Raw genomic sequence first — 12,335 nt, 5'->3', positions numbered from 1 at the left:
ATGGGGTCATAAAGCTAATCCGGATAGGTGGTTCATAAACTTACAACCACAATTCCAAGAAGTTGTAGACGCAATGGAAGTCAATGGTGAACGAGATATAGCTGGTATTTTAAGCGCGGCTTTAATGCCATTGAAAGATATGAAACATGCAGATATTTTGGAACCAGTATGAAATGAACATGGCTGATGGAAATATAACACCTGACGTTCTAGAACATTTATCTCAAAGAACTACACAGAACCATAGAGATGGTATATTTGGTGAAGAGTTTAGAAAGAAAGTTATGGACAGAGAAGGAAGAGAACCTATTGTACATGACCTTGCAAATGAAAGTTTACAAAATGTCATAAAAACTTACTTTGCAGATGATGAACTGAGAAGGGATGAATATTTAAGAAAACTCAAATGGACAGTACCAAATGAAATGTTAGTATTGAAAAACATGTTCCTTGACAAAATAAAACCAACTACAGAAATAAACGACGCAAGACTGAAAGATTGGGTAAAAGCTTTCCCATTCACAAAAGATATAGTTGGTAACATGGAAAGAAAACCAGAATGGCTACAAAAACATATATTTGGAAACGAGCTTATTCCATATGGACAGGCACTGTTTGAAGAGCTTGAACCGGAAACTCAGGAAAGAGTCATGCAAAAAACGCAAAGACTCAAATACAAACTATGACAAACTCTTTCTAGGATATAGGTTACCTGAGATGGGCGACCAGAGCCCAAAGGCAAAAAGGACATGGGAAATTTACAACATACTAGGTGAACATGAGGCAAAGATGCAACAACTTGAAGCAGAGGGCAAGTTACCAAAAGCGACACCAAAGAAGAAGAGAAGAGTAGAACAAAGTGAAAGTAGTGAAGAAGTAACTTCATCTAGTGAAAGTAGTGGCAATGAAGGAAAAAGAAGAGTTAAAAACTCAGTCAGGAAGAAAGTAAAGCTTGGTCCACGTGGGTTCTATTATGACATATAAATCCAACTATTCTATATTTTTACCCATATGAAATGTACGCCGCTCAGAATATAACGCCAACAGTTTTGGATGCCATGAATGGAAATGTTTCCGAATGGTATAACGAATGCGACAATGCCATTAGAAGGTCAGAAATAGTTCCTGGAACTTACGAATATACAACTGCTGTTTCTTATGGAAACGTAGGTGAGTTTGGAGAAGGTTCTTCAACAACAGTAGATATTGCTTGCGACAGGTTTCATATTATTTCTATTGACAACTCATTCTTATACGTGGAACAAGACATTGAAATAAAACCTTCTGCCAAGTTGTCTGACAAGAAAGGTTGCAATGGAATTTTCTATGTCGGATACCAATATGCTCCAGAAGTTTTCATGGGATATAAGATATATTCTAACTCTGACTTAGTTCAAACAGTAACATGGGCAAACTATGAATGGTTCGCTTTGAGAAACTCAGTACAACCACAAGCTAGAGAACAAACAGACCAGTATGCAACTATTGAGAAAATAAGAAGACTTGACCCTAACGTTCCAGGAGTTTATGTTAACCTTTCTGGACAAACTGCAGCAGCAGTAACCAAAGTAAAATTGAAACTTAGAGTTCCTTTGTCATCTTTCCTCATCTTCAGGTTTTTAAGATACTTGCCAAACTGGGCAGGAAAAATTTCTATCGAACTTACTCCAAGCAAAAATAACTTAGTCATTGCACCAACACAAGACCCATTCACTCTTACAGACGTAAAGGGAGCAAATCAAACGTCATTCGCCGAATTTTGCAAAGACAAAGTTGACTTAGACTTTGGTTTCTCAAACTTCAACACTGAAGTAAACTATTATTTCAATGCTGCTGGAACTGCTTGGGACCAGTTAAGTTCACATGCGAAAAATTTGAATGCAAGAGAATAGAAAGCAGACTTGCAGTCTATATGTTGGACCCAGATATTTCAAATGCTTTAGCTGCCAAATATATTGCAGTTCCACTTATGTTCCCTATACACCAAATATCTGTCAAAGACTTTGCAGGTGAAGTTGGAAACCAAAGTGCTGACCCAGGTGCAAGAACAGATATTGCCTTAACAACTGCAATGAAACATGCAGATACTATGTTTGTACTGTTCAGACGAACTATAAATGACTATTCTTGCTTCTACAACCCTGGTATTAAATACCATATAAACATAGATGGCAAATATTATCCAAGAGAAGAATATTCTACAGTTGAGGATATGAGGTCATACAACTTGACATTAGATGCTATGAACTTTAACAACAACTTCACAAACAACCATTAACCCTGAAATGCAAAGTTCTATTATGCCATATGTGAAAGTATGGACCCATACAGGAGCTCAAAACTCAATATACAAATGGAGACCGTTCAAACTTTTGGCTTGGCATTCCATTTGCTGACTCAGAAGACTTTATGGGTGGTATTTCAACTGTTGGTACAGTTCAAATACAATATACTGGTGACAGAGACGGTCCAGATGAATTGAAAGCAAAGAAGTTTACAAAACCAATAGCACTTTTCACGGAAGATGCTCTTTTGAAGATTCGTTCGATGAAACCTGCTGGGGCTCCTCAGATTGGTATAACGACAGCTTCCATCGAGCAGATTTTGGCAGCAGGTCAGTAAGTTGTTCTTGAACTGACTTCTCTCCGTCAAATATTGACAGTACGCCAGTTTTGATATAATATTGTATTATAAACTTACCTTTAGAAATATCGGTCAGTTTTGTTGTTATATTTTTGTCTGCTTCAAGAACTTTCACCATCTCGGTTATACCAACTTTCTTTGCTTTATGGAAATATTTAGGTTCAGCAAATATTGCTATTCTATAACATTTACCATTGTTTGTATAAAGAACTATTCTGTCAATGTATTTGTATTGTTTGTGTGTGTAAACTTTGTTCTGCTTCAATTCGAAGAGATACTCGAATACGTCCATCTTTTTATTCTAAGTAAAATGTCATTTCCGAAAAATAGAAGCGTGAGTGTTTCAAAAGGTTTAATGGCGGTGGCAGATGTGAAGTTAAATTCACCAACTCAAACAAACAGTCAAAGTGTTGTTGTCAATGTCAAAGAAAGAGATGTTGAAGTGGGGAAACCATACGAAGACAAAGATGGTATAACAATTGTTCCTGTAAAAGAACAACCAACATACCCTGAAGTTAGCAGAGACTTAAGTTCTGTTGCAGATATTCGAAACGACTACCAACAACTGAAAAACAAACTTCAAACTCAGGAGAAGATTTGTCAAGCTTTAGGTATAATGTTAAACTTGGTCGAACACAACCCTGTAAAAGTGAACTCATATGTCATTGCACCTCATGAAGTTTTGAAAGAACTATTGAAACTTTTGACAGAGGCAGACGATATAAACATCAAAGAAATAGAACCCGACGTTAGTTGCTGTGGTGTTTCATATAATGTCATTGACAAGATATACGTTATGAAAGGAGGTGAAACGTTGAACTTAAAATATAGTTTCCCAGACGTTATAAAAATATTTGACGACCACAACATTTCATTAAAATTTATTTGCTAAGTAAATGGCAGAAGACATAGTGGTTTATACTATTACGACTAAAAACCCTGAGTCATATAATTCTATAACAACAAACTTACAAAGTCCTCAAGGACGATATTGTAAACTAACCTTAAACACAATGACGACTAAAGCCTGTTTTGCTCTTTTGACACCAGAAGATTTTATTGTTGTGAATGGTAAAAAATACTCCTTTGAAGATACTTACTCAGATATACCACCAACAGGTTTTGTTGACTTATTTAATACTTTACGTACGAGTGTAACATGTGCTGCAACTAGAGCGGGTTTCATTATGTTTGGATGTCCGACTGAGTTTACTATAAACGATATGAGCTATAATACAAAACTTATTTCTGGTTTTTACTACCAACAGTTTCCTATAACAGGAAAAGGTGTCATACAAGGAATGTCTATTCCATTGACTTTAAGCACACCTATTTTATATATTGTTTCAAACTTAGGTTCAAAGTGCTATTCAAATGTTGACAGAAACTACTATGACCAAAAGATACTCATGCGTATAAACAACACTTTCTCTGCTGGTTTGCCTATTGTTCATTCGAATGCAGAATTTTCAACCTTAGTGAACTCAAACACTTTGGCAAGTATAACGTTGACATTAGTTGACGCAAACTTTGTTCCTGTAAAACTTTTATGTCCTATGTATTTGTCAATGACGGCAGAAAGTTTCGAATTGGAAGATGCAACTGGTGAAAGTATTGTATTACAAGAACAACTCAACAACAAATAGCTCAAGAACAACAAAATGCAACAAATGGAACAAATGCAACAACAAAGTCAAGAATAAAAAAAATATTTTTTTTATTTTTATAAAATGTACAGAATAGATGTTTCAGATTTTATGACTTCCAAGCGTTCAGAAATATGTGTCCATTTAGAGACTATAACAAAGCAGTCGAGAATTTGAAACGTTTAGATTTATGTCGACTCTGCCCAGAATGTTATGTCATGAAAGAATGGGATGTTGTCTTTAACAAACCAAGAGCGACAATAGTTTCAGAACAAGAATGTAGACAGAAACTTAAGAAAATAAAAGTTGTACAGGTTGGCATGAAGATGTTAGATGGTTGGGATATCTTATGTCAAAGTTAGAAGATTTTTCAGTTCGAGTATAAAGTTTTATACACCTTCTCCAAACTTCTATTCTATCTTCACTGGATATAAATACGAACAAGTAGAATGGAAAGAAAATATTATAGAAGCTTGGTTAGACCATGTCAAAGAAATTATATGCAATGGAAAGAAAAGAGTCTATGAGTATATCTTATGTTGGTTTGCAAACATCTTACAACATCCAAGTGCTAAAAATGAAACTGCTCTCATTATAATTGGAAAACAAGGAACTGGTAAGAACACATTCTTTACAGATATTTTGTGCAAACTGTTAAGGGCTATTCGAACCCTAATATGACAAACTTAGAAAACATCTGTGGCAAGTTTAACTCCTCAATAGAGAATATGAAACTTATAGTTTGCAATGAACTTCAAAGTATAGATACAACAAAAGTTTTGAACTCAGATGCTTTGAAGAGTCTTATAACAGATAAAGTTGGAGTTGTTGAAAGAAAGTATAAAGACCAAAGAGTTTGTGAAAATGTTGCAAACTTCATTATGGTTTCAAACAATACTGTTCCGATGAAGTTAGAAAGTTCTGACAGAAGATATGTAGTTGTCAGAACGTCAGATTCTCATATGCAAGATACAGAATATTTTGACGACTTAGCAGAAACTTTGACATCTGACTTTTACAACCACTTGTTCTCATATTTCATGACATTAGATATTTCTAAGTTCAATCCAAGACAAATTCCACATACCGAAGAGAGACAAACATTGTTAGAAGCAAACAAGAGTGTATATGAACTGTTTATAGATGAAAACGACTTTGAGTGTTTAGATGAAAGGTCATTGTACGATGAATATAAACAATATTGTCAAGAATATGGTTATATGACAGCGTCTAAACGAACATTCTTGGCAAATGTCAAAAATCTTTTCGAAGTTCGGAATGGCAAATATAGAAAGAAATAATTTTTCTGAGTAAATTTTAAAAAAAATATTTTTTTATCCGATAGAAAAGATGACGAAATATATTTCAGTCAACAAATATATGTCAGGACTTAAAGAAGAACTAGACCCATTCGCTTATTTGAATGTTTACTTCTACCATTTTGAAAAGTCTACATTTGACAAAGTTTGGAACATCGAACCAGTTAAGTTTGCTATTGTGACTAAAAATGGTGCGAAATTTGAAGACTTAGACATAGAAGGTTTGTTAGCAGTCAAAGAAAATTTTGACAGAAGGTTTTCAAACCTTAAAGAAGGCAAAGCATACAAACTTGTTATACCTTATGAACCAAAGAAAGCAGACGACTATGAATATTATGAGTCTAAGATAGTTGAAGTTCAAGGTAAATTAGGTAAAAAGATTTTAGAGTCTAAGCCAGTGTTTGCCCCTAAAGAGGAAGAGAACATTGACATTGACCCAGAAATGTTCTAAAAATAAAATTTTATTTTTACATGTCATATCTCACCTTCTCTGGTTCAGGTTCTTTCTTCTCTTCTACTTTTTTCTCTTTCTTTCCTTTCTTCTTCTTTTCTGGTGGAGTTATGTCAAACTTCTCAGAACCATATTTATGTAAAAGTTCTTTGTCCTTTAATAGCTCATCTATTCTGTTTTCTATTTCATCTTCAAGAACAGCGCATGTGCCTTCTTTGCATTCTAAGAACTTTTGTTGGACTTCATCTTTCCAATCGGCGTCATCTCTGTCAACAAGTCTGTCATTGACAAATTTTAAGACTGCTCTTTGTAATGTTTTATGGTTCTTGTCATATTCCCAGAAACAGAACTTTAGAACAAATTCACCTTTCTTGTTTACACTATGTAAGATTTTATGGTCGACAGATGTTTTGCTGTCAAAAAGTTTGTCTCGAATATAGATAGCGAAATCGCTAGACATTTTCAAAAAGATAAAAATTTTAATTTTTCTAAAAATATGTTAGAAAAAAAGTTTGCTGACATTGACAAAAAATTTGAGAATGTTTTAAATAAGAACAAGAGGAAGTTGGAAAATGCTCAGATAAAGCCTATACATGACAAGTTCTTATTTGCTCAGAATGGTATAACAGGTCTAATTGCACCACCTGGGTCGGGTAAGACTTTCACTTATCTTAAAATGGCTGCACAACAACAAGAACTAGATGAGAAGAACCCATTCTATGAGTTAGTTGTTATTTGTTCGACGTCTGGTCAATTTGACCAAACCGTAAATTCGTTCAAAGATATTATAAAGAAGTCTAAGTTAGTATGTATAAAAGACTCTGAGTTGTTAGATTGGATAAAGAAGTACCAAAGAAGAGTTTTGAAGTATAATGCTATAAATGAGTATATAAATTCGAAGTTTAAAGACCCAAATGAGGAAATGCAGAGAATATTAGAGAAGAAACACTTCAGAAACAAACAGAAAGAGATAGAATACATTTCGAAGAAATTGCAATCGTACGATTGGAAGACTTACCCTCATAGATGTCTTCTTATCTTAGATGACTTTGCTTCTCATCCTTTGTTAAAGAACAGAGAACAAGATATGTGTCGAATTCTTAAGAAGCTCAGACACTTTAACATCTCAGTCGTAATATGTGTACAGACAGCAAAGAGTTTAAGTAAGGATGTTAAAAGAATACTTACTGACATTATACTCTTCCCTGGATTGTCCGAAGACGATTTCATGGAACTTATGAAAGAGTCCATGGCAGGTAAGTTTGACAGACATGAACTATGGGAGAAGTACAAAGTCATACAAGACCCTCATACTTCTTTCAGAATTCATATCTACGCAAACAAAGTTCAAATTGTAAAAAGTCAAGCGTAAAAAATGTAAGTGTTTTAGTCTTAGTCTGTTGTGGTGCTGGGGCTGTCGGTTCTTCTGGCTTTGGAATGGACTCGGTTGGTGGTACGTCGGACATTCGTTTGTGTCCTGTCGGATGGAAGAACTTTTCCAGTTGTCGGGAAAATATTTTCCTGTCGGAAGGAAAAACTTTTTCTGTTGGAAGGAAAAACTTTTTCTGTCGTTCGACCAAAAAGTTCTCAATTTTCGAAAATTTGAATGGTTTACGGACGAACAACAGGAAAAATTTTTCCAGTTGTCGGGAAATTTTTTTCCAGTTGTCGGGAAATTTTTTTCCAGTTGTCGGGAAAATATTTTTCTGTCGGAAGGAAGGACTCGGAATGCCAGAAGGACTCGGACAAGACAATTTACCTTATAGAGCTACCTGAGCCATCTGAAGTCAAGACCAAAAATAAATGGTTCATCTACTCTACTTGTTTGAAGTTGTCAAAATACTCTGTTATTTTTTCCTTTAACAATGGCAAATCTTCTTTGAAGGTAAGTATTGTACAACCTTTAATATCATAGTGTGTTTGAGGTAAAGTATCTTGAACTATTTGTTTCACATCTTCATTTGGTGTCATTGAAATCGGTAAGTTTTCGCGATAGAACCAATTTCTGTCAGATTTGTAAATCTTAGCTAAGTCGTAAAAGCTTTTGTTGTTTCTTCTGACTAAATGCAACATAACCATATCTCTGTCTTCTTCATTTTCCATCTCTTCAGTATAAATCATATACTTATAGTTCTTTTCCTTTCCTTTTGGTACCGAACGTGGTATTCTTTTCTGTATGTTTTTGTCTTTTGCTTCAATGACTTCATCTTTTGCTTGAAGTTTCTTTTCCATCTCTTCACGTTCTTGTCTATGAATTTCATCTAACATCATGAAAATATAACAAGCATAGCGAGGTGAAGCCCACATTGCTACGGCATTTACTAAAAGTCTATGAACATAATATCCTTTCAAATTTATTGGCAAATTCTTACGATTTTCATACGGAATCTCATTCCTCGGTTTTCCGAGGGAAGCAAACATATGAGGAAATTCTTCTAAAAGTTCTTTTGTCTGTTGGTTTTCAAACCAATGATATGCTTGCTTTGTAGAACGAAGAGCGTTCAAAATACTTTGCATTTGGTACATATCGTCTTTGACCGAACGAATGAGACGGAGTTGTTTGTTAAACTGAACCCACTCATATTCTTCATTTATAGCTTCATGGACTATAACTGTTGTTGTGTTCTCTGATGTTGACATATCTGTCTTTACATACAAAATAAAAAAATAAATAAAAATAAAACTAACTTTATTTTTTCTATCTTAAGGAAATTCATGATTTTTGTTGCTGAATTCAATAAAAATATATTTTAGGTGAAGAGGCGAAGCCCACATTGCTACAGCATTTACAAGAAGTCTATGTACATAATATCCTCTCAAACCGTTTGGCAATTTTTCACGATTTTCATAGAGTTTTGGCGACTGGGGTTTTTTCCCTACTCGCTGTTCTTCACTGTTTTCATAGAGTTTTGGCGACTACGGTTTTTTCCGTAGTCGCTGTTCTTCACGATTTTCATAGAGTTTTGGCGACTACGTTTTTTCTCGGTCTAGAGAAATTTCGCTCAAAAGTTCTTGTGTGCTTTGGTTCCTAAACCAGTCTTTAGGAAGCTTAGTATCTGGAGCAAAACATGCTGTCAAAATACTTTGCATTTGGTACATATCGTCTTTGACTTTCACAAAAGACCAAAAATAAACGCTTTACATGTATTTTTCAGCAACTTCGTCAAATAATTTTATAGCACTATCTATCTCATCTACTTCAAACGTTTCTTTACCTTTCGTGGGAGCACCATACATTTTCTCAAACTTTTCAAGTAGTTCTGTTTCAGCAGCTCTCATATCATTAACAAACACAACCTTAACTCTATTGACTATACTGTCATATCTTTGAGTTATATTAAATGTTCTTCCTATCTTATATCTCTTTGTATTGAAGTCCTTTGGTTTCTGAACGATGTAAAGTAAGCCTTCACTGCAACGTTCCGTATCGAATGAACCATATGTTATGAAATTATATCCAACAACTGGGTCAATCCAGAACAAAACTACTGGTATAAGACTTTTGTCGATGAGATATGCTCTTGTTCCATAGAATCTTACCGATATCATAAGCTCAGGATTTTTTGTCAAAATTTTCTGAGTAAAGCATTTTAACCCAGTCGTGGATGTTTTCTTTTCAGATAGTGTTAAAATGTCTGACAAAGAATATTTTTTGTATTTCTTTGAGTATCTTACGTTTAAATCACCTATTCTAACTATTTTGGTCTCATTGTCTATCTTTCTAACTGTTTCAAACTCAATGTTTAACATTTTCTGTTCTTACATACAAAATAAAAAAATAAAAAAAATAAAACTAACTTTTATTTTCTATCTTAAGGAAATTCATGAAATTTGGTCATTTTACTCAGAATTCAATAAAATATATTTTAGGCGACCAGGTCACTCGGTTAAATGAACTTCTCTGAAAAAGTGTGACAACATGACATTTTGACAACAACACAGGAAATATACTTCTTCGTAAATGTTTTGTCAAGACTTCTTCGTAATGAGCGTAAATCAGACAAAAATATATTTTAGGGTAGAAGGGTATATCTACCCCGTTTTCTACCCTCATTTCTACCCCATATGTCCTTACTGAAAAAGTATGTGTTCCATATGTCATTTTACTCAGAATTTTATACAGAATTCAATAAAAATATATTTTAGGGTAGAAGGGTATATCTACCCCGTTTTCTACCCTCATTTCTACCATAACTATTTACAAGCGTTTTACATGGTATATGTTGTGATGGTTCATGACTTTAAACAGTTTTGTAGCTTCTATTTCTTCACGAAGGATATCAAAAATTTTAACTATGCCGAAGGTTTCTTTATATTTCTTCTTGACATCTGAAAGAAGGAAATCGTTAGCAGTTGGATAGTTTTTGTTCAGAAATGTCAACATGTCCATTTTATCTTCTGCTGGTTTCTCTACTTCTTTCTTTAAGTCAGTATGGTCTTTTCTCATTCTTTCTATCTCTTTGACGGAGTAGTTATATTTCCTTGTTGCTGCTTTACATTTTGAACATTGTGAGTTCATTTTTGCGTTATATTCTGAAATTTGTCCTGCTAAAACAAGTAAGGCGTAGATGGTCTTCTTTAACTCAAAGGCTGCTGGTTTTATCTGTTGGTTCCATACCTTACCTCTTCTATCTTTATCTCTTATCTGCAAGACACACTCAGCAACTAACGAAACAAAGTTGTCGTAGGTCTTAAATTCTTCAGATTTATATATGTCAATGAAATATACCATATCGCAGTCTTTGTGGTTGTAATGAAATCCAAGAAACTCATAGTTTACATTACGTATGAACTTCTTTATTTCAACTGAGTCAGATGGTTTCACTTCTATTTCATCGAATTCTGGAATAGTGAGCTTTTGTTGTTGTATTTCAGGAAGTTTAGGTAGATGGTCAATAATATCCTGCATTTCATAAAGATACTGTTCATTTGTTTCATCTTTCGCACTACAGTTTAGATCTCCTTGGAGAAGTTCTTGCTTTATCTTCTGGATTTCTGTTTCGAAAGTATATGAAGAAGGAATGAAGCTTTTCATCTCTACTAACATAGAAGTTGGGTTCATGACTAACGAGTTTGGTGCTGTTGTTGCTGACATGTTCTTACAATAAAAATAAAAAAATATTTTTTGGTGGGACTACCTTTATTTTATTTCAGCACAAAATGAACGAGTTTGGTTTAAAAATACGGTGGAGCCAAAAATGGCTCGACCTCAAAACAAGCATTTTGTGTGTTTTCTACGAGGGTAGAAAAGAGGGTAGAAAACGGGGTAGATATACCCTTCTACCCTAAAATATATTTTTGTCGAAAAAAAATGGTTCATTTACTCACAATATTTTTGTACAAAACGACCCCAAACTTTTAACTTCTTTTCTGCAGCTTCTAATGCTATCTTAGCGAGTTCATATTCTCTAAATTCTCTCTTTAAATCTTCTTGTTCCCATTGGTCTAGTTCGTATGGAGAATCTCTATAACCAGAACATATCTCACGTTCATGTTCTATTTGTTTTTCATGCATTTTTCTAACTTCTTCTTCAAACAAAGGTTTTGCATTCTCTACTGTATCTTCAAGTTCTTCTTCATCTAATTTCTCATGAACTTTCTTGTCTATGGAGTCCAGAATTTTTCCAACTGCTATACAATATTTTGGAGAAGCCCACATTGCTATATAGTTTACAAGTCTTGGGTCTACATACGTTCCTCTAACCTGTTTGATTTCATCAGGAATTCCTGCATGAACTTTGTATAAAAAGCAACCCGCCGTTTTCCGCGGGTTGGTATATTCTTCACAAAATGCCTTAAAATACTCTTCCCAGGACTTATTTTCCAACAACCTTCTAAAGTCTTTCCTAAACTGCTGACACATCTTTGTTGCATTTATATAACCATCCTTGTCTCTACGTAAGACTTCAATACCGTTGTAAGTGCCTTTTGTGAATGTTTCGCCATTAGATTTGTTCGTGAACGTTTTTGCTTCGACTGTCATACTGTTCTTACAATAAAAATAAAAAAATATTTTTTGGTGGTACGTCGGACATTGTCTTGAAACAATAAAAGACTTGTCTTGAAACAATAAAAGACTTGTCTTGAAAAAGTAAAAGACTTGTCTTGAAAAAGTAAAAGACTTGTCTTGAAAAAGTAAAAGACTTGTCTTGAAAAAGTAAAAGACTTGTCTTGAAAAAGTAAAAGACTTGTCTTGAAAAAGTAAAAGACTTGTCTTGAAAAAGTGAAAGACTTGTCTTGAAAAAGTACGGGTATCGTCTTCAATCAAGACCACTG

The 12,335-nt window shown here is 34.2% G+C and overlaps 10 protein-coding genes and 2 pseudogenes across 12 annotated transcripts, besides 1 other annotated feature; 6 read left to right on the top strand and 6 right to left on the bottom strand.

The window, feature by feature from the left end:
* Positions 1–12,335: part of a mobile genetic element that runs on past both edges of the window.
* Positions 147–984, top strand: TVAGG3_0344430 (annotated as a pseudogene). The gene has a single exon. A coding segment is annotated over exon 1 (838 nt).
* TVAGG3_0344420 (uncharacterized protein) lies at positions 1,017–1,676 on the top strand (the record flags this gene model as incomplete). Its single annotated transcript, XM_051230847.1, has 1 exon — positions 1,017–1,676. A coding segment is annotated over one exon (660 nt), but the record flags the coding sequence as incomplete, so codon positions are not given.
* Positions 2,516–2,935, bottom strand: TVAGG3_0344410 (uncharacterized protein; the record flags this gene model as incomplete). Its single annotated transcript, XM_051230846.1, has 1 exon — positions 2,516–2,935. One exon carries the CDS (start codon positions 2,933–2,935, stop codon positions 2,516–2,518), a length of 420 nt encoding a protein of 139 aa, XP_051100576.1.
* On the top strand, positions 2,999–3,535 carry TVAGG3_0344400 (protein of unknown function, DUF4106 family; the record flags this gene model as incomplete). Its single annotated transcript, XM_051230845.1, has 1 exon — positions 2,999–3,535. One exon carries the CDS (start codon positions 2,999–3,001, stop codon positions 3,533–3,535), a length of 537 nt encoding a protein of 178 aa, XP_051100575.1.
* Positions 4,424–5,590, top strand: TVAGG3_0344390 (annotated as a pseudogene). The gene has a single exon. A coding segment is annotated over exon 1 (1,167 nt).
* Positions 5,640–6,059, top strand: TVAGG3_0344380 (uncharacterized protein; the record flags this gene model as incomplete). Its single annotated transcript, XM_051230844.1, has 1 exon — positions 5,640–6,059. The coding sequence occupies one exon, from the start codon at positions 5,640–5,642 to the stop codon at positions 6,057–6,059; it is 420 nt and encodes a 139-aa protein (XP_051100574.1).
* TVAGG3_0344370 (uncharacterized protein) lies at positions 6,076–6,519 on the bottom strand (the record flags this gene model as incomplete). Its single annotated transcript, XM_051230843.1, has 1 exon — positions 6,076–6,519. The coding sequence occupies one exon, from the start codon at positions 6,517–6,519 to the stop codon at positions 6,076–6,078; it is 444 nt and encodes a 147-aa protein (XP_051100573.1).
* Positions 6,556–7,431, top strand: TVAGG3_0344360 (protein of unknown function, DUF4106 family; the record flags this gene model as incomplete). Its single annotated transcript, XM_051230842.1, has 1 exon — positions 6,556–7,431. One exon carries the CDS (start codon positions 6,556–6,558, stop codon positions 7,429–7,431), a length of 876 nt encoding a protein of 291 aa, XP_051100572.1.
* On the bottom strand, positions 7,872–8,699 carry TVAGG3_0344350 (KilA, N-terminal/APSES-type HTH, DNA-binding family; the record flags this gene model as incomplete). The annotated part of the gene is made up of 1 exon (XM_051230841.1): positions 7,872–8,699. The coding sequence occupies one exon, from the start codon at positions 8,697–8,699 to the stop codon at positions 7,872–7,874; it is 828 nt and encodes a 275-aa protein (XP_051100571.1).
* TVAGG3_0344340 (organellar and viral DNA polymerase type B) lies at positions 9,198–9,608 on the bottom strand (the record flags this gene model as incomplete). The annotated part of the gene is made up of 1 exon (XM_051230840.1): positions 9,198–9,608. The coding sequence occupies one exon, from the start codon at positions 9,606–9,608 to the stop codon at positions 9,198–9,200; it is 411 nt and encodes a 136-aa protein (XP_051100570.1).
* On the bottom strand, positions 10,616–11,154 carry TVAGG3_0344330 (organellar and viral DNA polymerase type B; the record flags this gene model as incomplete). Its single annotated transcript, XM_051230839.1, has 1 exon — positions 10,616–11,154. A coding segment is annotated over one exon (539 nt), but the record flags the coding sequence as incomplete, so codon positions are not given.
* Positions 11,380–12,042, bottom strand: TVAGG3_0344320 (uncharacterized protein; the record flags this gene model as incomplete). The annotated part of the gene is made up of 1 exon (XM_051230838.1): positions 11,380–12,042. One exon carries the CDS (start codon positions 12,040–12,042, stop codon positions 11,380–11,382), a length of 663 nt encoding a protein of 220 aa, XP_051100568.1.

The sequence above is a fragment of the Trichomonas vaginalis genome, chromosome V (genome assembly GCF_026262505.1).
Source record: "Trichomonas vaginalis G3 chromosome V, whole genome shotgun sequence".
NCBI lineage: Eukaryota > Parabasalia > Trichomonadida > Trichomonadidae > Trichomonas > Trichomonas vaginalis.
This window is presented reverse-complemented; position numbering and strand designations above follow the sequence as displayed.